This window comes from Anabas testudineus, chromosome 10 (genome assembly GCF_900324465.2).
Source record: "Anabas testudineus chromosome 10, fAnaTes1.2, whole genome shotgun sequence".
NCBI classification, from domain to species: domain Eukaryota; kingdom Metazoa; phylum Chordata; class Actinopteri; order Anabantiformes; family Anabantidae; genus Anabas; species Anabas testudineus.
Genome location: NC_046619.1, coordinates 19,718,917 through 19,745,057, shown reverse-complemented (window position 1 = coordinate 19,745,057; position 26,141 = coordinate 19,718,917). Strand labels below are relative to the sequence as shown.

The 26,141-nt window shown below is 38.5% G+C and overlaps 1 protein-coding gene across 3 annotated transcripts in view; it reads left to right on the top strand.

Annotated features, from left to right (window-relative positions):
- Positions 1-26,141, top strand: part of fstl5 (follistatin-like 5) — a 139,334-nt gene that overhangs the window by 4,545 nt on the left and 108,648 nt on the right. For 2 of the 3 annotated variants that reach the window (XM_026357190.1, XM_026357189.1), the window contains exons 2-3: positions 15,758-15,899; positions 23,319-23,349. In XM_026357190.1, coding sequence (XP_026212975.1) covers positions 15,758-15,899; positions 23,319-23,349 — 173 coding nt within the window. Of the gene's footprint in view, positions 1-9,162; positions 9,323-15,757; positions 15,900-23,318; positions 23,350-26,141 lie in introns of those variants that run through there. The other variant, XM_026357191.1, reaches the window with a different exon arrangement.

The following is a 26,141-nucleotide window of genomic DNA, read 5'->3' as shown; positions in this document are numbered from 1 at the left end:
TTAAAGTAGCATGTTTAATCTCTCCGTATAGCTCAGCCCCAAACCACCTCAACAATAACACCTCTAACATTGCCTTCTCCCACTCCAAGCTAAGTTTTAACCACACTCCCATCTGTGTCTGCGTCTGTCTTTGTTGTTCTCTTCAGTACGAGGAATCTTTATTGTGCAGTAGACCCACACACATTGAGATATGTTATCCTGCTGCCATGTTTAGGAGACACTACCTCCTGACATTTTTTACATCTCCTGGCGAGGCAGGGGGTTTGTTTGATGATGTGAAAAACAGTTTTTCTCTTATTGTGAGCAGTGGATGTGTCTGTTGCTGGAAACATGCTAACAGGCAGTAAGCTCTTTTTATTCCCTGTAACAGTGATGGATGAGAACAGTTAGAATGTAATTTAGATTATTAGCGTGTGTTTTGGTTCCATGTAGTTCTGACTTTCTAGTCTGTGTGCACTGAAGTTAAACTGGTAACAGTTCTACTGGATTTTCATTTTCCCTTTTCCCTTTCCTGAATCCCTAGGATCAATCGAAGGCAACAGTATGAGGCTCCGTCTCTGACTTTTCAAACAGCTCTAGATTTCCGAAGCATGACCTCCTTCAATCCATGTCTTGATTGAACTCCAAGTGGATTGTTAAATTGTTATTGTCATAACCCATTTCATACAGTGCAGCAAAACAAGGCTTTTGTGGCTGCTGTTAAAGCCGAGGCTGGGTGAAATATTGAGATGGTTCTTTCTTTGCCCCAGTGCTCTTTGGCAGACCATAATAGAAGCTGTGCAGACCTTAAGGCTAAGGGTCAACAGACTTCAGGTTTCTGTGCTAATTCCGTTGATGTACTGCGAGTACACTGCTGGCAAGTGCGGCTTGAAGCATTGTAAAACATGTTTGAGTGGGTGGGGGTTTGGCTGGCGCTGGCCAAGGCTAGATAGGCGACGTAACAGTCTGTCCCTGAGATAACAATGCTTTTGTTTGCTGTTGGTTAGAAGTGTGTGACAGTGGGAGCTGGGGTGGCGTTGCATTTTAATGGCATCACGGGTCGCAGTTCACTGTTCGTTGCTGCTCAGGCCAAGTGAGATGGCATTCTTACAGACTCAGTAGATCAGATCAATCTGATTATGTAATAACTGTTAACAATGGGAGAGCCATGTACCTCTGCCAGGTCTTTTTCTGCAGAGTTGTAGCGACAGCCTGTATGTCACGACATTTGAAATGGTCTATAAATTAAATGCCTATAAAAGAAAAGTCAAGGTCTTTCCTGCCGCTGCCTCATATTCAGCGACTCCTGCGATCATAAATGATTGTAATGTGGGCCACATAGCGTCCAAGTCCCCGCCATCAAACCTTTGTCACACAGAAGTTATAGGTGCAATCTGGAGCCATCGCAAAAAGAAGTCCTCAAACCTCGGCTGTGCATGATGATGGTTGGAAATGTGTTGTGCTCTGTTGCTCACTCAAGCTCTTAATTGTTAATAACAGTGGCTTTTGGATGAATCCAAGGGTACAATTGGAGTTGACAGGACACGGTAGGCTATTTATAATTCTCAGATGTCATGCCAAATCCAGTGCATGACAAAAATATATTATAATCACTTCATTTTCTCACTGGGTGGTTATCGAAAGCTGTGATGAAAAAGATGCACACTCTTTGAGGATGAATTAATTTGAATTTTCGTACAGTACAAACTAGTAACTGAGGACAGTGTGCTATCTGGACTGATCAGTTGGATCAAAGACAAAATGATCTGAGAAAACCTATAGCTTCTTCACAAGTGCTGCTGATCTCCACACACAAGTCCCACCATTTCCCTCTGCTCATTTTAGTAGGATGTGCTGCTATTACATGGTATAAATGTTTTATTTATGTGAATTTCTCAGCTTGTGCTAAGCTAGTTTAGTCTGCTGACTGTGATTCCATATTTGTAGCACAACTGTGAGCTTATTAAAATGTCAAACTGTTCTTTAAATGAGTAATTTTCTATGGATTCCAATTTGTGATTCAAAAATTGAAGTTTCTTTCTTTAAATAATGAATGTGTTAAGTTTAATAGAGCAATGATTAACAGAATAGTTTGTTCGTTAAAACCCTTTAATAACAGTGCAGAGTTTTGTTCAAGGTTTTGTTGTTGGATTCCAGTGAAGCACCTACTTTCTGAGTGCAAGGATCGTTGAAATTCCACATTTGATTTCAAAAGTTTCTCTGCCTCGATTTGGACTGCCTGCCAGGATTTATAGCAGATTAACTTTGAAAGTGATTTAGCTCTTGGATTCTGCAGTCGCTACCAGGGCAGAAAAATAACTTTTTTCTCATCCTCACCAGCTCAGATATTCCCACATACACTAAATATTTCAAACATGTAAAATATGATCTGTCTGTGTGACCCTTATCATGGCAGCGGAGTGTATCAAAACTTAATTAGAAGTCTGGGCGTAAAAGGAGATGACTGACAGTCATGTAGGCATAAATATAAATACAGAGACGACACAGGCCCATATAGGCGTTATCTATCACACACATGCACTCACACTACACAATAAATGCACTCACAGGACGCATTTGTTACATTCCTCCATCAGTGGTACAGTAAAATGTAAGTGTAGTGCACAGAGGATTTAGTGGGAGACACAATACACCAGAGTAAGTTCAAAGCTCAGTGTAATCACATTTTATGCGTTTGGATAGATATCTGAACAAAACAGATAACAGCCTCATAAAAAGCATGGGGAATAATGAATTATGTCATTGCAACATGCAGCCAGCAAATTTACACAAGAGCCTAGCTCCTTCTTTATCTGTTATCTGGTGGCAAGGGGACACACTGCTGTTATCCGCTTGGCATTTGGAGCAGTGCGTCCTGTCTAATGATTCAGGGATATTGGAGCAGCAGCTTCATGCAGGGTTCAGAATGACGATTGTAGACAGCAACATGTTCTTTGAATTCCAGTGGAAGTGAAGGTTCACAAGACATCTGCACTAATTATTTAGTGTGGCACTGAATTCAGAGCCTTGTGGATGTAAGAGCCGAGATGTGATTGGTAAAGCGTATTCTGAACAAGATGAGACCAGTTTCTTTGAAGCTCTTTTGTGTTGCAGTTTAACATCCCTAAACCTGCATTAATTGATTTTCCTGGGCAGCTAAATGCACCACTATATTCACCAGGTTGTCACTAACATTGTCTCTATCTGTTTGATGCTGAGCAGGTAGTGTACAGTGGGTTTTTTTTTCACATATTGTTTGCTGAAAACAACGCCCCGCTGCCGCCGCTGCTGCTGGAAAGAATGCTGATTGCAGCAGTGAGATCTAACTGAAACAATAAAGGTGTGGGAACGTCTCTAGGAAGTTTCAGGTGTGACATTTCCTCAGTTTCTCGACAACCAGCTTTGTGATATGCTTGAATGGGCTCTTTAACTCCCACGTATTTGTTTGGCATTGCTCAGTGTCCCCAGAAAGCTTTGGTTATATTAAACAATTGGGACTGTGACTAAAAAGGAAGAAGGAGTTTACGAGATTGATTCTCAGCTGACCATTTCCTGGACAGTTATAGGTGTAAACAAAGACTCATCAAACGATTAAGCATATTCTGCCTCTCTAAGAAAATTCTGTTGGAACCAAGTGGGAAGAATTTGTACTTACAAATATTTTCTAGGTGAGACAAAGAAGTGTCTCACATGACCAGAAACAAGATTTAATGAGAGTTTGTGAATCTCAAGAGAAGTCTGTATCAGCAAACATCAGTCTGCATCAGCAGAAATGTACCACCTCGTCTCTCTTTTCCAAAAACAAAAGATTTGGTTTCCAGTCTCTCAGTGATTTCAGCTTGTTCAACAGTTCCAAGCTGGATATTAATCAAGACAGAAAAAAAATCTACCCTAATGGGTAAAGTTTTAAATGTACAATAAGTGCTGCAGATTTAAATACACTACCGTGGTGTGAAATGCATTATGGGTGTACCTGAGCACTGGCACTTACTGAGAAAGAGTATGAAATAAAATGGCTGGTTAAACTAATCAATTTAAAACCAACATTGACTTAAGCAGCCAAATGCCAAAGTATGACAATATAAACTTATTACAAAGTTCAAGTAGGTGCTGCTAATTATTTGGCATCTCACTTCAAGGATTATCCTCCAGGTAGTTACAGCGTTACCGCTCCTCCAGCATAGCACATGGTTAACATACTACATTATCATGCCCGTGACAATTTGTCATAATTCGTACTCACAATGCAGAGTCCTGAATTAGACTGCACCTAAGTGCATACATTTACATATTAATATTGAAAAATAACATGTTTTCTTCAAATTAGCTAAAATCCTTACTGCTGCACAGAGTCGACACCTACATGTTCAATAAAGACAATTAAACTGACATAAAATATACATAAATTAGAGCATTAATTAGCTTAATGAATTAACCCATTAGCATAACTGCTTACATTTAATACATCATGGCGATTATGGAAAGACATTAGGCAGCTCAAGTGCCTCCTATTTGGACGTGATCCAGAATTTTTGAGCGATGATTAAGGCCCTGCCAGATTTGGGCCTCAGCTTTTTCAGTGCCTGTTCAGATTTGGCCCAACTATTTGGACTCAATTTAAGCTCCACAAAGAAATCCCCCCTGCTTGAAAATTGCTCCTCAGATGAAAAGAAAGAAATAAAACACAGCCATACTTTTTTTAAAGAGCTCATTTCAACACTTTTCTCACACTGTTGCCACTATTGCTCATTATCTTGCTGTGAAAAGCACAAACCAGGATACAGTTAGTGAAGCCTTTGTTGGCATTTTACCCATTTGAACAGTACGCTGCTGTTTAAGAGGTGGTTTAAAGGTGAGCTCTAGTTAATCTCCCATGAAAACACTGATCTCTTCTGTTCTGAAGTTAACAGCAAAGGAAATCAAAAAGGCCTGATTGTAACTCCTCTGGTGTCAGAGATGTGTATGTTTCACTTTTTTAGCCCCAGTTGGTCCAAATCTTTCCCATACACAGCAGCAAAGAGTCCTAATTGGTTGACAGACTGCAGTATAACCTAAAGGTTTCATGTATGAGGGTCTGTGTATAAACACGAGCTAAATATGCTGAATGCAAATATGTCTTCCAAATATGGAGACCACAGGAAAATTAGGGGCTGCACACAAAGAGAATCCATGCTAGCTGTCAGCAGATACAGCTGCCAGCACAGCTGGGTGTCTGCAGAGGAAGTGCTCTCATAGCAAAAAGACACTGTACATCCTTTCACCAAAACATCTGTCACCATGTCATTTTAGATGAATAGCTAGTGATTACACAATGATGGTTTTGTCAGGGGGTGGCTTCAGACCACCTAATTCTGGGTACATGACAAGACTGTTCAGTTCTCTGAGAGGAGGAAGCACTGATGAGATGTGTCATGTCAGCATTCGAAATCAGTGAAACAAAAAATATAAAGTTTACTTAATGAATTAAGTTCAGGTAGAGAAAAATGTTAATTGAGTGTTTGTGAAGACTGAGCAGTTACTAAGTTCAGAGTCAACAATTTATTTTAACACAACTGTGTGTGTTCTCAGCAGCTTACGGATGATTAGGAGGTAACTTCGATTAGCACAGGTAGAAAGACGAGACCTCTCTCTGCAAAGCAAAAACATATTGTTCCACTTATTTTTCTGCCTTTAACACAACTTGCAAATTCACTTCGTAATTAGCATCCACATAAATTTGATAAACAAACAGTGTTTGCTTGACATCTAAGCGAGAGCTGTGCACAGGTTGCAGGAGGCTCTAGAGTGTGTTTGATAGAGTTTGTTTTCCAATAACACAGAACAACCCTAACACTGTGAATGTTTTCTGTTGGGGAAAAATGTTACTCTTTATTCCCACCTGATATAGTATGACAGCATTCTGATTAATAGCATATCCCCATCATGACAGCTCTCACATTTGAGGTTCTATACGCACCTGGTTTATATAAAGGGTTTTTTTTTTCTAGGAAGGAAAATCCTCTGGCAAAAAAAAAGTAATGTGTTTTATGTTTACAGCTGCTGCAACAGCTTGGAATAAACAGAAGGACTGGGCAGTTATCGTGAGCATGGCAGTCATCATATCAGCCTAGATGAAACCGCTAGACCTATGGAAACTCATACTTTATGAATGCAACCTCTAAGGAAAAAAATATGTAACAGTATTGACCAGAAAATTTTATTTTCTGATAAAAAAAGTGAACTTTGGCTTTGTTTCTCCCAAGCTGTTGCAAAAGCAAAGACAGCAGATCAGCTATTTCCTGCTGCTTTGTGGCACAGCAACAAAACATTGTGATAAAATAAAGGAACTCAAGATGGAAAGTAGCAAAACAATATTTATATTTTATGACAAATCTATAATTCAGCCTTAAAGTTCATCCACTTGGAAATGGTAATCTGACAAAACAAATCTAACTTACTGTAACGTACTAACTGTAATCGTCCATTTCATCCATACAGTCATACGTTAAAGAGAAGAAGTCCATAAACTGCTATAAAGTACAATACACATAATATATATTAATAATAATATAGCAGGTATTGGGCAAACATTGAGAAAACACCACAATCAGGCTGTTCTGGAAACATCGTTACACCATTAATGAATTAGCAACACAGGCCTGTTATCAGTGTTGTAATTAATGGCTTTGATTTACACGTTCTGAAAGGAAATCGAATAGTTTGGGGTTCTCTGTTGTGAGTGAGCAGCAAAATGTTGAAGAATGCTTCATTCTTAAAAGGTGAATAAAAAAAACGGATCTTGCAAAAATGTAATATACAGTTTAGTTTTAAAGTAGGTTTTGTGCCTATTTACTGTAGCTGCTCCGTTTATAGCATGAAGTTATGAGGCCTGTGTGTGGAAATATGAGATTTGTGAAATAAAGATGAACAATATCTCCAACGTCTCTCTATATTGCATAGGTCAAACATCAGGCTTTCATCTTTTCTAACTCCCTTGCTTATACTGTTGACCAGTCTGGAGTTTCACAGTAAGCATTTTAGGTTCAGTACTCTGACCAGGGGGGATTTCAGCAGAATTTTTTGCAGGAGGCCTGATTGTTGCCCCTTTACTTTAAACTCTTTGAGCTGCTAAGATTACAACCTTACATTCACCAACCAACTCTTCTAACCTCTGGGCATGTGCTGCCCCTTTTTATGAACCCACTCTCACATTTATTAACTGACTCACTGACTGCAAGTCTTGCAGAAAGAAATGTACAGTAGCACAGTCTGTTTGAGTTGTTAGAGTTGTCTCCAGAACCATAAGACCGTAGCGAAATCCCTTTTTTCGCCTTATGCAAAACATTCTCAGCATGTCCTTTTCAAATCTCAAGCGTTTCATTTTTACGAACATCACATATGTGAAGACTACAGAAGCAGCTGACGTTTTTTTGATGCACCAAAATAATAACAAAGCAGTTATAGGATGTAAGGAAAGTCTTGAAAACAATTCACACAGACACCATGCAGAGGCATAACATGAATATTATATGAGATACTCATTTGGGCATGTATGACATTCAAAGTCATCCCTCTGCTTCTTTGCCGTAAAAGACTGGTTCATCTGAGAGATTGGCACAGCTTTTTCAGCATTTGTAAGTGAAGAACAAGGACCAAACGGAAGCACTACCCTAGGGGGAAGTGTGTCGCCTGTGGTTTTGGACGTGCTTTGAACTTGAAGGAGTCCTCTATCAGTATACAGTATGCTGCCGGGGATGTATGAGTATGAGAACTGCCATGATAACTCTGCCAAATAAGACATGCTGCGGCAGGGTGCCTGGGCAGCAAACACACAGCAGATGCTCAGTGTTCTCCAGCTATCTCAGAGACAAACTGTAGTACTCCAACCAAATTGATCTGTACACAGGAATACAGCTGAGTGTGCTTAAAGATCTGCCCACAGGGGGTCAGGGATGTGTCAGTTGAAGCATATGGCGAAGGGTGAGCATGGGGGTGCTGAGCAGTTTATCTGCTGACTTCAAGTTCCCCTCCAGTGACCCTGATGACTGTCTGAATAATTTCAAACAAGCCTCCAATGGAAATCACTGGTTTACATAGGAAACTGGAAGCAGCACACGCCTGCTAGTTGAGCAAGACCCATTGGCCCTACTGTAATCCAATTTCGGAGATGCACAGTTGGGCTTCACTTTGAATGGAAATGGGCCTGGTGACAATTTCCATGTAGTATTTTCCTCATGTAGAGACCAACTAGAAGAAAACAAAATAAATAAATTTAGGTCAGTTTACCCAGTATTTCTACAGCTTACGACTCAGAACTTCAGAAAAACAAACCCTAGCCTGCATTATGCATGGGTCCCACTGTCTGGCTAACTTCTGTGTATGCAAAACAAACTACATGTCTTAAAAGTCTAGACCTCCTTTGTGCTGCAGCGATTTAAAAAAAAAACAAAATACAACCCTTCTACCTTCCAGACATCTACTGGGTGTAAGACTGAACAGAAAAACAAATAAAGCAAATAAATATCTGTAAATATTGTAGGAAAAAATTGACAACATTGCATTGAACTGAAAATTTATGTTATGCTTATTTGTACGTATCTGTCTTAATGACTCCATATTCCATAATAAACAAACATGTCCAGCTTTTTCATAAGAACGCTGCCCTGTTTAATAGTGTAATGAGTTTTATATTTACATTTACAACATCTGAAGATTAATAATCACTTCATCTTCAGATTTTTGAAACGAGACGTCTTAATCCGTAGCTTCCTACACACACTACCAGGCCACTTACTTTACACTAGTACTCATGGTGTGTACAGTACTGTGCTGAACTTTAAGACACTTTGGATGTTTAGATCTGTATCCATCACATAGTGCCGTCAGGGAGGCATCTGTCTGAAGACAATTAATGGCAACCACCCAAAACATAAGGCTGGAGTCTAAAGTATCTTCAGTGACAAGAAGAGGGGCTCCTGCAGCAGATGGTGTGGTCCCCACAGAGCCCTGATCTCAACATCATGGAGTCAGGCTTCATTGTTTAAGTTGCACATGAATGTGGTTGATAAATGCAAACTGTATTTGACACGATTTGCAGCCAAACAGTTTGTTGACCCCCTGATTGTACATCGATCAGCTGATTAAACGATCTGCGCCATTTTGTACCTGCTCAGGTTTAATTGAATTTCCCTGCACCTGTTGTGTTTGTTCCTTTACGGGCCGGATGTCCCGATTAGAACTTCACTCGCTTTGCTTTGAACATTAACTGTAGTTTGCAAATACTTTAAAATTATTGTACACAATGGTGAAACTGGAGCATCACTCGGATGTATTAACTATCCTGTGTCGGGGTTTACGTCTTTAGGTGAGTCCACAGCTGTTAGCTAACAGCTAGCAAGCTAACTGTCCAGATACAGTATGGTAATATTTTAACATACAACAGTTTTATTTAAGGATAAACGTAATGTTCCACCGATGGTTATAGACCTTTAGTTGTTGCTACTTAACGCTACTTTAAAAATATGCAAAATAACGTTTGACATTTAATGATAGCTAATTAGCTAGTTAGCGTTAGCTTAGCTGCACCAGCTGTCATGGAAGCAGCTGGTGAAATTTATTGTGAACACTCAGCGTCTTTTTCAGGATCACAAATTAACGCTGTGATGATTTGGGCTGAAATATTTCTTCCCAGATGCAGACTGTAAATACTGTAATGCTAATTAAATCAAATCAAATCAATGTTCGCATTAGATGTGCAACAACTACTGAAGAAATATTGAAACAAAATCTAAAATTAATCAACTAACTAGTCATTTATTTCATGAAATGAAGTGAAAACTGTGATAAAATAATCATTTAAGCAGCTGAAACATTTTTAAACAAACAAATGACTGAAATAATGGATATTTTAATAATAGAAATAATTTCCTGTCGATTGATTAAAAGTTTCAGCTCTGTAAATTTTAATGGCAGCTAAGGGTAATCACATACCAGCACTTAATGCTGCTGCTGTATAAAAGCACAGGAATAGAGTTAATACTCACTCAGGTGTTATATCTTTCCACATCTCACAAAACCCAAAGCAAAAACAAAAATGTAAAGTTAAATTTGCTAAATCTAATGAGTTTATGTATTTAGAGAGACATCAACAGCTGGTCCAGGCTGTTTTTTAGCCTTCTGTATCATTTTAAAACACTGTGGGCACAGAGGTAAACTTTAATATAGACTTGTTTTACCAGATATTTGACTAAGCAGGGACAGAACTGTTTACATTAAAAGATGCTCTGTTCCAGTACGTGTCCCAGTGAGCTGGGGTTTACCCAATGTACAGTGACTCACCTGAATGCAGTCAGCTGTCGTTATTAAGTAGACATGTGTTTTTCCTCCTTTTCAGTTGGACCTTAGAATTCCTGCTATTTCAAGGAATATTGAATTTGGCTCATGTCTGTGTGTCTAATTTGTGTTGTCTGTCATAAAATTTGACCAATGTTTGATCTCATCTAAATGTTGTGTTAGACATAGTATGATAAGCTGCTGTTGAACGAGTCAGTCACAGTAATACATTGATGATGGTCTTTTTGCTACACTATAAAATACCAAATGCAACAACAATTTGAGTGACGATTTAGTTAACTATTGCATTGTCACTGTTGAGCAAGGCACTGAAGCTTTGGTCGGCAGCTCAGCTTTGCCGTGTTTCTGAATGTGCTGGACTGGTCCCTGGAGCAAATCTGCGTGACTGGCTGACGTTTAAGCAGAGTGACTGCAGAACAACCTCATGCAAGCTCAGCAAAGTGCATAAGTAACAGTGTACAAATGAAAAAGTAGTCATTTTCCCTCCTTGGACTCTTTACATTTTACACCTATAAAAAGGATATACCTGCCAAAGTGCTGAAAAAGGCACTTCAGATATCATTTCAACACTTGACAGGTTTCAAACACAATTTCCAAAAGTGGCATTTAAAGAAACTAGTCAGAAAATTGTCTATGTTGCAGAAGAGACTTTGCTTTTCAAATGATCTGCGACGCAAGCTTATAGCTTTATATCTTTGTCGTTTATGCCATCAGTTTGTTTTGTGGCAGCACAAGAATATAGATAAGATAAACTAATGTGGCAGAAGCTTGATCATATATGTTTGGGATATTTAGCGCTTTAAGGTATGATGATGAGAAAAGCTGGGAAAAATTGTTCATTTTGTGAAGCTGCTTCGCTGTCTTTATATGAAATGTGTGAATTTCAACTGGCACAGTAACCTTGAAGAAGTGTTTTAGTGGTTGTCTGTCCATGGTCAGTTGACTGAGCATGCATATTGCTCATGGGTGCAGCTTTGCTGTGTTCCTCATTCATAGATGTTTATTCTAATCACAAGTGTAGAAATACAAGTGCAGTGCTCTGCTGTTTCCAGTTGAAGACAACTTGGGAACCTAATGGAGTTGAAAGGAGTAGAACATGGAAACACTGCATGCTATAAAGCAAAAACAAAACATTGTAGTGAATAGTGCATGTTGCTAAACCAAGAGAGACAAAAACTATTAAACATGAATGAGTCCACCACTTTTTGCATTATCCTGATACTGTTAAGGACAGTGGCTTATAATTGGTTTGGGACAATTAGAAGAGGTCACAAGATAAGTCTGAGGACTGGCAAGTTGGTTTCTGTAGAAGAAGTTATAAAAAAACCTGGGCAACATAGTTATTCATATTTTTAATTATGTTTCTCTAAAGTTTGCTTCTTTCAATCAATGCCTTATTTTACGTTTTGGGGGTTGTGAAAATTGTTCAGCTTTATTTTATGGGTCCATTTCATGAAAATGTAGAGTGTACGATTACTGTACAATTCTTATTCTAAATTACCATAACCTTAAGGCTTCACTGAGTAGATAGCTACACATGAGAACTACACATATGAAATGTGAACACACAATTCAGCATAGATGAAGAATAATAAAAAAATGATGTCGTTGATGTTGAAATGTCGTTTAAATCAAGCAATTTCATCCATGGAATTACATTTTGATACCACTGATAAATCCTGTTAATTACACTAAACCACCTGATTCTTTCCAGTCAATAAATTAATAGGGAATAGTAGACTTTTTAAAAATAAAGCATTGCCACTTAATCAAACATAACGAAGAAAAAAACTAATCTTGAACTTAATAAATCCAACAGAAATAAGAAGCTGGTGATGAGGAGACACTGCTTTGTTGTAACCTTTTGTGGCATTTACACATCATGATATTTGTTTCAAGATTATAATATTATATGTCTGGTTCAGGACTTTTTTGATTTTGTTGGGAAATAAGCATAAACTCTTGTTCTGAGAATAGTAGAAGAAATGGTAGCTAGCAGTGCAAAACATGCATGCTTGAGGGAAGTGTTGCCTGTGGCTGTTGTTGGTAAAGGTTTTTGAACACAGCTAGATAATTCAGAGCCTTTTTATACAGTATCTTTTTTTTTTTCCATCTGATATTCTGATTGCTGAACCTATATGTTCTCTGTTTTGTTTAGGAAACTATACCATGCTGTAGAAGAGTCTGTACTCTCTCCAGAAAAACAGTAGACAGAAATGACTCTCATGCTCTCATTTCCTCTTCTTCCATTTCTCAAGAGCTTTGTTTAATTATATTTGAGACAAGGAGATTGTAATGAGGAAGCTGTAAATTTCAGTTATCAGCAATAAGTCAGAATTAGTCTAAGCTGTTTTATAATAGTCATGTCGGAGAAGGGTATTTGTGAATTATGGCCTTTTGGGGGAAAATCATGCATAATGTCAGGAAAATGTACAACATGCTTTAATTATGTATTCCTATTTTCCAGACTTATGATTCACCAAAATGCAGCTGATAGTAAATGTGTGCAGTAATTCAAATCTAGCTAATGCACATCATAGTATATACACATAGTATCTATAAGAGGAAGTGTATGGATATGCTTGTTATGCTCGGCCAGTGAATTGACTGGCAAAAATCTGCTGAATGAGACTGATGGAGGTGGGGGTGCGGGGAGAGCGGCTGTAAGCTTGTCAAGACATGATGCATTGTGTACATAGTGGGAACTAGGTAGTCTTCATTTGAAAGTCAATGTGAAAGCTTAGACGTGTTCTGGGGAATTTAAAACCACTAGGCAAAGTTATGATGGCACTCCCTGGGGGAGTCCAGAGGGAACTTTGGGACTGTTCCTGTCTCTTGTGCTTTCAAGGAAAATAAATAAGGCTCAAGACTTGCATTTTTTACTCTTTTTCTCTCTCATACAATGACTTGTTATATACAGCGTGCACGAGTTGTCAGTTAGCTGAATTCTCAAACACACCAAAGGCTTTAACAAGTACTGGAGCTTTTCCAATATAAATTTATATTTTCCTAGACAAAATAGACGAAATATTGGAAAAGCATCATTATCATGCATTACATTTGAGCAGCTCCACAAACTGAGAATTATTATTATTCGCAGTTTGTTCTACTTTTGCCTTTAGTTTTACTTCCATCCCATCAGTCTCTGTAGTTTGTCATTGTGCCAAAACTATTATGGTGCACTAGGTATTCTGTGACAAGGACATTAACTCACTTACAGAAAAAAATCTTTGTGCATTATGGTTATAAAATGGGAATTATTTACACACATTTTCATTGCTCATTATACAATAAAGACATTTTATCTTATTTTGAAAGGAAATAATAGTCTTTTAATGAACAGCATAGTTGGCAGTTTATAAATTGGCAGTAAGAGTACTAATGATGTGGTAGAACCGGGAAGTTATTTGTATGTGTTGCAGTTGTGACTGATCATAATGGCTTCAACATCTGTGTGGAACTTTGCAGTATGACACAATTAAATGTCTTAAAACTGTGCATATGTCTGTCTTTAGTGGAGCATCCTGCAAAAGTGAGTCCATTAATAACCCATTTAACACTGGGATGCTGCAAAGAAGTTGATTGATTGTGCTTGCAGATATGGTAATCCACCTACTGTGGCTAAAAGACTGTGTTAGCGGAGAAGTGGAGCAGCAGCAGCTGCAGGCAGTGTTCCTACCTGGATGCGGAGAGTTTAGAAATGCATGGAGAATTAATAAGATCACATTAAAGAGGCAATAAGTAAGATTTTAGTGCTTCGTAACACAAAACTACAGTACTGTGTCTGCAGGGGTTTGGTAAAGCTGTTGATCATTACCAGCGCTGTAACGATTACTTTGATAGTGACAGAAGTACAGGTCTACAATGGTTAAAAGCTTATTCCAAAGGAATCATGAGGCAGCACAAGACTGTGCTAGAACGTTGCTTATACTTTTATACTTTGCTTATACTTTTTGTGGATATTTTCTTTGACTACTTATGCTTAAGCTGTTTTTGTCCTCACAATTTAATTGCTTCTGCAGATTCAACAGGAGTAGCTAGGTGTGTAGGTTGCTGGGCTAGTAAAGCGTTTAATGTGTGTAGGAGGAGATTCTGTCATTGTTGTCTTAGAGTTTGACAAGGAACATAGATTTAAAATGTCATTGACTTTTAAACAAGTCTGGAAATTGGGTGTTGAATCTGGTAGACGGTTATAGGCACACCCTAGCTGTTGATTTTTGTTCCTGTAATTACATTTATTTTATTTTGATGTTTAAAATGTACAAGTTTACATTTAAAGGGAATCTGCAGGTATCTGCAGACAACTCAATGGCAAAAGTCACAAAGTTGATAAAAAGTTAAAGTTTCAATGATCCGTCTTCATCCGGCACATCACAGTGACATGTCGCTCTGCAGGCGTGACTTCCTGACCTCTGGTGAACAGCGTGTGGGCCTGCAGAGCTGCCTCAACAGTGCCATTGTTGTTTGACTCAGTGTCACTCGAGAAGAACAAGGAAGCAGGGTCACCATCCTGCTGTCAGTCATCTCCCTCCACTGGAGGATGATGAGCAGGCACTAGTGGATTGAGACGGGTTTGAAAATACAGCTCTGCGTTTGCCTGTGAAAATCAACAAGTCAAGTCGAGTCAAATTTATTCATAAAGCGCTTCTAACAAAGGGGATTTTTGAGATGCGCTGCACAAAGAGCCTAGGGTATAAATGGAGATAAAGACAAGGGATAAAAATAAGAAGGAACAAATGCATTGTAGATTGTAACATAAATCTTGTGTGCATGTGTTTGTGTATTTGTTTATGAACCTTGTGTTAGGCAGTATGAGAGGACTGGCTAACACATTTCCTCTTCTGTGTATTTTCTGCATCTTTGCTTCCTTTAACATTGCTGTTTCTGGGACACAGACATTTTCACAGGGCACCCCCCCCCCCTTCTCCCCTCCCTCCTCACAAACGCAGTTTTGTTTAATTCAAGTCATGGACAGGCTAAACTTGTGTTTACACAGTGTAATGAATAATTGAAGATGCAGTTATGTTGAAGGGGAAAAGCGAAAATTCACACACCCTTAAATAAATATATTTCGGTTGCATCTCTGCAGAGGTGTAGGGAAACTGTTTAAGATATAATCTCTGTGCTTTCTATCACAGTTGCTTGACTTAGACACTCAGCCTAATTAATCCAAAGCCCTCACTTTAATTGCCTTAATATATTGGCTCTTTGTCTTCTTTATCTTGATTTTCTCATGACGTCTATTTCCTCTTAATTGATTCAAAAGGAGATCTAATCTCCTTTCTGAATGTGGAGTACGTATTGATAGCTTTAGTTTAACCAGCGACAGTTTTGCGCCTTCCATTGTCTACACTAATTACAGCCGACTTGATGTATTGTCTTGGCCAACTGATATTGAACCTGTATTAGCGAAGACTGCTCACCATTCTTGTTTGGTTTTTGACAGGAAAAGACCAATGAAGACAGCCAAATGGTGGTCGGCTGCAATTTTACTGTTGGGGCTCGCTGTGCTCTGTGCCGACGGGAGACCCAACAAGGAGGAATTTGGGTCGCCGCCCTATCGACCAGTCGTGAGATTCCGACACAAGGTATTGATCGCCTTCCTTTTTCATTTACTGTCCGTAACAAGAGGACTATGTGTTTTTGCCAACTATGAAACTAATTACAGTGGCGCTTTCTTTCTGCATCAGATGAATCTCCTGTGGTTGTTGTTTTTCTGCCCACTGAAAAATACTTGATGAATCATTATCCCTCCCTCTGTGTCAGGGGACTGTCTTTTCAAAGACATCACATTAATGCGAAGCACAGCTGAGCAAAGATGAAGACGAGCTTTGAATGAAGTGAGGATGTTCGCGTGGCATTTTATCTCAACGTTTAATGTAAAAGATGTAATTGAATGCTTAATGACTCTGCAATACAGGGTAGGGCCCTCAAGCAAAATCTGGCACTTTTACTAATCTCTATCTCTGCATCTGCAACAAGGAACTACTTATATTTTCTTCTCAACTAGTAGCATACTCAGTTTTTTCTGATTCACTTCCAAACTACTGGCATAGCCAAGATTGATTAATTACAACCAGACTGGGAAAGAAATGGACTGTTTTGGCAGCTGGGCACTTGAGGAAAGTGCTCAAAGTGTTTTGTCAAGAGACAGCCAGATCATGGCCCTTCAGGACACATTTTCCATAAACTGCCTTTGTTAGTCTGTTCACTTGTAAATACATCTTCTCTATTTCATATCCAAGTTGAAAAATAAAGAAATAATAGCTTCTTCTTTTAATCCATGATCTTCAGACTAGATATTTTCCTTTAAAATTTCTTCCAGTCGTCTTTATTCTTTGCTGCTGCATCAAAATAAAAGGCAAGGACTGTGTTACCAAAGTATGTGCTGGGTGAAAGGTGGTTAGGAAGAGGAGGAGAAGGAGAGGGAGACAGAGGGAACAGATGGTAGGAACGTCATTGGGCTGTATCGAAGTTGAATGAGGAGCTGGGAGCAATGCAAAGCTGTTGAATCGACACAATGGTCAAACAAAGTCTAACCTTTTTGAACAAGATTTATTCACAGAGATTCTTTCCAAACATGTGGACCACAGATATCAGCTATACAAGAGTTCTGCTTCTTTCTAGCCACAGCTATCCTGGAAATTGTGTAAAGAGATTTAAACTTCAATACCCCCAAATCCTGTAATATGATCTCAGTAAACTGCAGTGATAGCACTTCTGCCAGACTGGGATGCTTTATACCAAAGGGAGGATGGTGAGAAATGATCCGGTGTCCACCTCTGGTTGGATGGTGTTGGCTTTCAGTCTTAAAGGGAAAGATTACTGTTTTATAACTTGTCATTATGTACAGCACTATATTGTTTTGGCAGTACTTTGTACAGTTTCAGATCCTACATGCTGGGCTGACACAAGACATCGCTAGCTGTGCTAAATGTGCCTTTCCTTAGGAGCTTGCTGTTAATGAAATTTTCTATCTACCCCAGGAATGAGGGGATGTTCTTATGAAACAGGTTAGCTTTTAATATTAAGTTTAATTTGAAATTAGGAAAGTTAATCTCAACTATGTATAGTAACAAAATCACCAAAAACAACTTGTTAGTTCTGTGGGAGGTGTTGGATTATCCTGAGTTGCTCTGGCACATGCTTTTCTTAAGTGTTTTAAATGTAATATTTTAATCTTTTGAGCAGCAGATCAACTTTATTAAGTGCACACGTACAATCTGTTGCAATTCACTGGAGCAGCTCAGGCCATAAATTCAAACTTTTATAGTTTAGTGTTCAGTTCTCATTGTTGCCAAATGTGCAAATTAAATTTTATTAAAATGGTACACCATCAGTAACTATCATCTGAAATATAGAATTTAATCAACAAAAAGTAAACATTAATACTGATTTTCCCACTGAGTGTATAATTCACCATAGTTGTACCAAGATGGCTTTGCAATTTGCAGAAATACATTAAATTCTCAAAATCTCAGTACTCAACACCACTACTTGCAATTCAGCAATTGGCTTAGCTCATCCTTTAATTGGGCTGTGTCTCAAAAACAGTTTTGTTCGTGTTATAGTCTTGGTCAAATAAATATTTAAATAAATGTAAATATTCATTGTTAAAACTTGCAGCTATAAATGTTCAGAGGTAGCCTAAAGACACACAAATCTTAGAAGTAGCTCTCTGTGTTACTGCAAAATTTGCATTGCATTTTTGCTTTGCTTGAAACCTTTGCCTTGTTGCTGTGCTTTAGTCATTTGTTCCCCCAGCACACTCCTTGGTATCCCTGCTTTAACTTTATTCTCAGTTGTATTGCACAGAAAGTAAACAATGTGCTTTGTATTATATTGCTATGCTATTTGAATGAACTAGACGTTTAAGTAATTCAGCCATTTTGAAGGTGGTGTAAATAGTGCTTTACCCTCTTTTTATGCAAAATGCAATGTAGTTTATCTTGCTGAAACAAAGTAGTTTTGATTTCCTCTCTTTTTATTAGCCCATCTTGGAACCACAGGGACTTTAATAATTAATATTCAGTGTGTCCACATGTAGCGTGAATTTGACGAGAAACTACAAAAGTGATGTATGTGCTTTTCCACTCTAATGAAATTAAATGTGCCCGGCGCTGTGATTACATCGGAGAGGAATGTCATTACAGCATCTGCATACCATCACAATTTGTCTTGTCAGAGGATAAAGGTAAACTCTGATCATTTATGCGCCTGTCAAACGAGGCTGTGCATATTTACAACCCCTTTCCTGAAAAATGGCCACATTGCAGGCCCTTCTCCAAAACATTATGTGCCTTTTTGCTGCTCTGAAAATTGTCTCAGCTGTTGGCTTGACTGCAGAGAGGCTTGGGTCATCCTCTTGTCAATACAGTTGAGTGAGTTGTCTTAAAATATAATTGTATAAAAGACATGCCAAGTTATAGAACATAGTTGACAGGCTTTAAGTCTTTCTGAAGGATGGTAGGAAATTCACATCCCTAATTACAAATGATGATAATTTCTAGTTGTCAACATGTTTTTATTTATTTCTTGTCCCATTCAATATTTGTAAAGAACAGGATCACACAAACATATTTAAAACATGATTACATTAAGTTTCCCATACACATTCACAGAAATGTGCTTTGTCTCACAATGCTATGACTCTTCATACGCTTTGAAGGACAGTGTTTGACAAGGGTAACATGATCGGATGCGACCTTATAAGCTTTCCTCACAAAGACTTCAATCACCATGAGGCACTCGGCCATAACCAGCTGGTCACATGCTCTGTCTGTAATTCCCATGGCTTTGTTTCAGAAATCGCTGTGAAATCCTCCACATGGGGTCAGGTATAGGACACAGTTCCTGTCTACCTAAAGTCCACCCCATTTATAATTAGTTTAATGACAATAACACTCAGTGGTGGTTACTCTTCTAAAGCTTCTGTTACATAGAGATCTTGTTTTATACACTCGTATTTCACTCGAGCTGTTTTACGATGTGTTTCACTGTAAAAGAGATGGAGAGTTTCAATGTGGAATTTGTGGAAAAGCTCACAGGCTTGCTCGACACGAGGGACAAAAGCAATTTCGGAGAGTTTGATGCTCTGACATCAAGCTGTAATGTCACGACAAACAAAATGGAGGCAAGGACAACTGTGCGCAAAGCCCTATCCATCCAGCACTGGCTTGGCCACATGGCAAATCTAGATTAACAGAGGATAAGCAGAGAGGGGTGGGGGTGGGGATGGAAGAGGGTGGTCAAATGAGATTGAGATAAAGAGACAGGGAAAGGGGAAAAATAACAAGAATAAATCTCAAAATTCACAACAAAAGCTTGAGCTTGATGTGCAGTACCTGCAGTTAAAGCTGCAACGGTCAATATTTGGATTTAATGTTACTACTGTCACTATTATTTCCATCCCTCCTCCTCCTCCTCCGCTGGTCAGTTTTATTCCCAACCTTTGTCACTCATTTTGATGAGCTGTCTACTTTCAAATGGCAGCCAGCCTGAAGCTGAGGTAACCAGCTTCTGTAAAGGCTCCGCAGGGGCTGAAGAAGCAGACGCTGTCTGGAGCAAATATCGTATAACAATAACAAGATGTCGATGTCCACGTCCATCCTGGTGTTAACCTGAGTTTTTCTTAGTCTGTCCTGCATACGGTTCTGTTCTTTGACTTGTTACTTATTGTACCTGTTATCGATACGTTGACTTTTTTGTGACTAGCTGCATTATTCTGTTGTAAATAGAGTATAACACAGCTAACCATAGGCCAGTCCTCAAATTTCAGGAGAACAGGGTGTTCAGGCTGAAAATAGCCCAGTGTGGTTCTGTGGTGGTGTGAGAGTATTGCTACAACTAAAGAATATTGTCTGCTGTTTGGTGCTGAGCAGCTTAGATGCAATAAAGTTGTGGGATAGTCAACTAAACCACGAGCTGAAACACACTCACTCCAGATTTGGTTATAATTATTATCAGTATCATCACAATGAGTCAGTTCAGTTCAGATTTGCATCACAAACATCTTACTTGTAGGAGGATGAGATGGGTTGCCTGCTCCTTGAAATTTGCAAGCCCCCCCTCTGAATTTTTTTAATTGCTGCAACATTTTGGCAAGAAGACGTATCAGGTTTTAAAACTGCTCATCGATTTATAAAACTATAAGGACAACTCTGAAAGGCTATCATGGAATGAAAAATGTGCTCTTTGTATTATACACAGTGGTATTACAGTATGACAAAGTAATCTTCCAGGAATGTGCTTTTGTACTTATTTGATTTGCCTGTGTATGTAATTTGGCATCGAGCCATTCTAACAGTATCTTTACTGGAAACCCTGCAGTTTTTCCCCGAGCCGTCTTCACCCATATCTTTGCTGTGGTCACATTAAAATCGGTAAGAGTTGTTCGTGCAGCTCCAACAGACAGCTGCAGCCTCCTCTGTAGTGTATCTTCTGCTCATTTGGTGTTGCAGTATGCAGTTATGTACAGTATATGTTAGAAGTTGAAGTGTATCTTGAAGTTGATGGTGTGGAGGAGTGAGGGATATGAAATCTGAAGCAGTAAAAGAGAGGACAAGAAGGAGGGTGGTGTTGGTGGAGCAAAGGGATTGAGAGATAAAGTGAGAGAGACAGAGATGTGGGCGGTCAGCCAGCTAGCTGTGACAGGGGCAGATGAACCAGGGGTTGTACAGCTGGGTGCTTCAGCATCCCCAGAGTCTCAGGGCAGCAGAGACAAGTCTGCCAGCAGCCCATGGGAAATCACTCTGTTCAAACAAATGAAGTGTGAACACTGTCTGCCGTATGCAAATAAGCCACATTTGATATCTTCCCTACCTGTAGTGCAGTTCTAAATGTCAGCTCCTCTTAGAGGGTGGTGGGGATACGAAGAATGTCAGACAGCCACAGGTGTTTTCTCTGATTTGTACCTACTGGGTCGCTAGTCAACAATGTTTTGTTAAACATCCAGGAAGATGATGTTTAGAGACAGCTTTTATCAGATTATGATGGTAAACTTAGATATGAAATCTAAGTTTACCATCATAATCTGATAAAAGCTGTTTCATGAATATACAGATTTATAGCAACAACAGCTGCAGGGCTCTTGGGACAGAAATGTCAGTTTGATCTGACCACTATAGTGCCATGAATGTGTTCACATATTTTCATCTGAGGCAATTTTTGGTTGAGAGTGAATTCTCTGCACTTTTGTGCAGATATAGCTTTGAATTTGAACTTGATTGGACTTGCACAACTGTTGAATCTGGACATCAGTCTGTGTGCTAATTGTAGTGCTGATGGTGAATTGAAAACTATCACTCATTTTATCTTTATTAATTAATCTTTTAAGTAATCACATATGCTAAAAATTTTAATTTTGATCTGCTAAAAAGCTCCTACTTTTTAAATTGAATAATGTTGGAAAGAAATTGGACTTTAAAGACATCACTTTTGGCACTGGGAAATTAAAATGGTCACTACTATTTGACATTTTATGAACTAGGATTATTGCTTAATGGTAGTCACTTTTATTTGCAGGTCTACACAGTTCGAAACCTATTGGTCAAGGTGTCTATAGATGAAAAAAATCCACCCACCGAGCAGATTTATTCAAGTCCAAATAATAAATTGCCTGTTGTCTGTCCCACACATGAACATTTGTCATTTTTTAATGAGATAATAAGGTATGTGGAAAGCAATTTTAAAGAAAAGAAGGCACATTTTAAACATTTCCTTAAAGGTTTCCTAGTTGGGCTATACATTCAACTTACAGCTTCTTAAAAATGTCATTGCTTGTGTGGGTGTTCTTTCATCTGATAATAGTCTCACTAGCAGCAGCATGTAGAAATGTGCACAAGCTTAATGAAAGTATAAGTGACAACATAGTGAAAATGGCACATATTTTATCAAACCAAAAGCAAGGTCTGCTGAATTATTTTTGTAGTCAAAATATTTTTTTAAGCAGATCTATTGGGTACAATTACTTTTATGAGCAATATATTACATACTTTATTAATAAACTTGTATTCAGCTGAGCATAATTTGGCATGGAAACAGATAGTATGCAGATTTTCTATGCAAACTGAGACGTTGGGTAATTTACTATTTTCAGTAGGCAGTCAGGGACTGTAGACCTGTTGCATAATGCATCTTTTCTATAACCCCACCCTACTCTAGCTGGTAGAGTGTTTTCTGTACAAGAGCGAGAAGGATGAGCTATGCAGATTTCACTGTAGAGAAATCAAACATTTATGGTTCATTCTTTCGTATTCATGGTTAGAGGAAAGCAGCTACTCAAAATAGTAGTCCCGATCGCAGCATTTTCTACAACCATCATCAATATGCAATGCTATAAATGCAGCTTTTTTTTTTAATGTGCACCTGCTCAAGAGGTCACTGTTGTTTATATGTTTTATTTTCTGTCAGATTCTGGTCAATTGCATTTTGGTTCGCTGTGATAACTAGAGTGAGAAAAAGTTTGAACTGCTAAATTGTTTGTGACTCCTAAAATAACATATGCACATCAAATTCAAAACTAGATACTAAAGCCAACATTCAGGTATTGTATTGTAGAACAATTGTGTGGGAACTACTAAGGCTTGCTAAGAGAAAGTAATTACTGAATGCAGCAAAACAGAAAATGGAAATCGCATAGGATTACTATCATAGCCATTTAAAAGATTTATCATTATGTGAGTGAGGTAAATTATCATAACATACTGGCACCTTGCTCTCTGACTTATTAATACATCATTTCCTGCCATTCAAACAGGCAGCACTACATTGTACCAGACAGGTTCTTGCAATCAGACTGAAATTCTTACTTTCACATCGTGCTTATATTGACATGACCTCACCTGAATATTCTAGCCACTGTGTGGACTAATGTAATAGGTTGTTTATACTGCATATATAGAATAGGGATCTGACTCATTTAGCTAAAAGAAAAATATCTTTCTGTCATGTTGTATGTAGTTTATTATAACTGTGATCTCTTTTCCTCTATGTTTTTGTTCCAGCAGGATGGGATCGCTGAGGGCTTGAGGATAAAGGGTGAGTTTAAGTTTCTTCTTTCTGCTTTTTACTTCCTCTTCCCACTAGAGCAGGTGACAGCCAAAAAGTCTTTAGTTCAAAGTTTATAGAGGCTGAATTAGTGTAATATAATGGCATATTGATGCATTTCCTGAGTGAGAGTGAATTACCATGGTCTTTGATTGAATGATTTATTGGTAAAATATTTTGGTGTGGCAGGTTGCGACAGAGAAAAGTTGACGCAGTGGAAACACTGCATTTGAAGCACAGCGCTTTGTGTCCTCTCTTTCTTTGGCTTCACTTTGTAACCTCACTAGTCTGGTCTGTTACAAACATTTATTTTAATAGTCGCTTTTGGTTGTCTATTCTGCTAAATGCCACAATGAAACTCAAGATCATCATCTACTAGTGCATGACGTGGACAAAACGGACATTCGGTGCTACCCGAAAGTAGTCAGACTGCTGACCAATCACTTTTTTTTCACCTTTTACTGAGCTGTCAATTTAAGTTGAAATTGAAAATTGGTATATATATTTTTTCTTTTACCCATCATTACATCCTCCACACAACATAACAACACAAGGACAAAGTGAAAACACTGTACTGAGTGTTTTACAAAATTTTAAAATCATAAACTGACATCTCATTAACAAAGTTTCAAAATCTCTCTGCAGAGATGTAAAAACCTGCCAAAGAAACAACTATCTATGCAGCAATTTGCCACTCAGGTATTTAGGGTAGAATGGCTAAAAGGAAGCACCTTGCAGTAAAATGAGTTTTATTAGACTCAGATTCTGTGGTTTGATAGAACAAAAATGTAACTCTAACTACCATGTCTGGTGAACAGGCACTACTCATCCATCCCTATAGTAAAGTATGGTGATGGCAGCATCATGTTATGGCAGCGCATCTCAGCAGTAGTAGTAGACACTGACATCTTGCCCAAGTGTATAGTATAAAGCTTAATATCAAAATAATCCTTTGTATTGCAACACATATCAGTTATGACTAAGCTTGTACAGCTTGTACAGATGTGGGAAAATGGAGTTGTTGGTCAAGCTGCCTCAGATCTCAAGATCAATATTATATTTCAGAGGACATTCATCAATTATGCATTGCCCAGAGGTTATATGTGTGAAAATGTGGCTTCAACTTCAGAATGAGTACTGGTCCACAGATGGCAGACCTCTAGAATGTTGTACAGGAAACTTTGAAGGATATACTGTATGTGTGTCCTCTTTTGCCACAGCATGTCTTGTATCATATTAGCTGCAGTGTGGTTACAAGACGCATATTTCAGTAGAGGGTAAGGGAGTTGTTGTTGTTGTTGTTGTTTGCTATAGTTCAGTTTGAAGTCTGAACTATTCCCCCGCAGTAGCAGCAGTAGCTAGTTACTATGCCATAGTGATTTCATATCTTATTTGCAGCATGGTTTGATGACATTTTGTGGAACACAATGTCTTAAGTTTATCACATTGTTTTATGTGTACAGTAGATATTTCTCTAGCACAAGTTAAAGGTGCTCTGTAAGTTTGTTGTTTTGGATGATACATTTAGCTTTGCATCAGTTCAATTTTTAGCTCCTACAAAACAATTTGTACTGTGAGAGTTCAGCAAGGTGAAAAAGGTTCACCCTCACTTGAACCTTGACTTTATAATATTCAGTGAGGGCACTTGTCAATGTATTCACTGCAAAAATGAATGTCATAAAGTTTGCCTTTGCTCCTATTACATTCCAGATTAAGTCAGTGCCAGTGTGGCACGAATTATCTTTACCAGAGTTTTCCAAAGCCCCTTGGGCTGAGTCTGAAATACACAGTAATTAAACAACTATTAGTTGTATCTAATAGACAAACATGCTGATATAGCTCGAGTACTTAAACACTAATACTGGAGGAACCTGGGAAGCACGATGAAGAACTAGGTCCCGAATCACAAATACAAGGAGTTGTAGCTGTTAGTTGTATGTCATTGTGAAATTGAGTGTTTGTGAGTGATGAATTGTCAAGCAATGTTTCACAATTGTTTATTTTTATCAAAGATTCATTACTTGATTAATTTTGTAGTGATCTAACTATTAATTGCAGCTGTAGTAGCACAATTGCTACCAACCAGTTTCATCTACTGGTATTATACAAGGCAGTCTAAGCACCATGGTCCTCTTGCTGTTTGACAGATGCATCTTGTCTGTCAACCTGTCACCTTTCTAATGTCTTCTCTGTCTCCTCTAAACAAGAGTCAATGTCAGGCAAAAGGTTGTCCAGCTGCCCAACATGTCTGCCAGTAAGTGTTTGAACGGGCCGCTAAATGGACGTCTCCCCATTTTTCTTCACCAGGGAAGGTCGAAGCAGTAATTGTAGAGGGTGCATTACCATAAAGGGCGGCCCCAGCTGTCTGCTGTGATTCACTTTAATGCGCCATGTTCTGTAATCCGAGAGGGGAGATCTCACTTTGGCCAGTTTTCAGCAAACTCATTTTCAGCCCAGATAACGAGAAGGCAAGCAAACTGTAGAGAAAATCATAAATAATTCAGGCATTACCCTGTACATTGGAGGCTTCTCATTATTACACAACTGAGGTCAATTTAGCATTAAGACTTCAATTTTACAAGCTACGTCACCATCTACATTTCAATGGCAAGACAAAAGGAGGAGACCCAGGAGCACCTGCACATAGTACAGTGATTTGGTTAAAATGTACAAAAAGGTTTGAAAGAATTGCTGTTTTAATTCTCGAGCTGAATATATTTGATACTTTTCTACTCGAAAGTAAAGCAGCATCGTTCAACACAATATAATTCCTGTTATGCCTT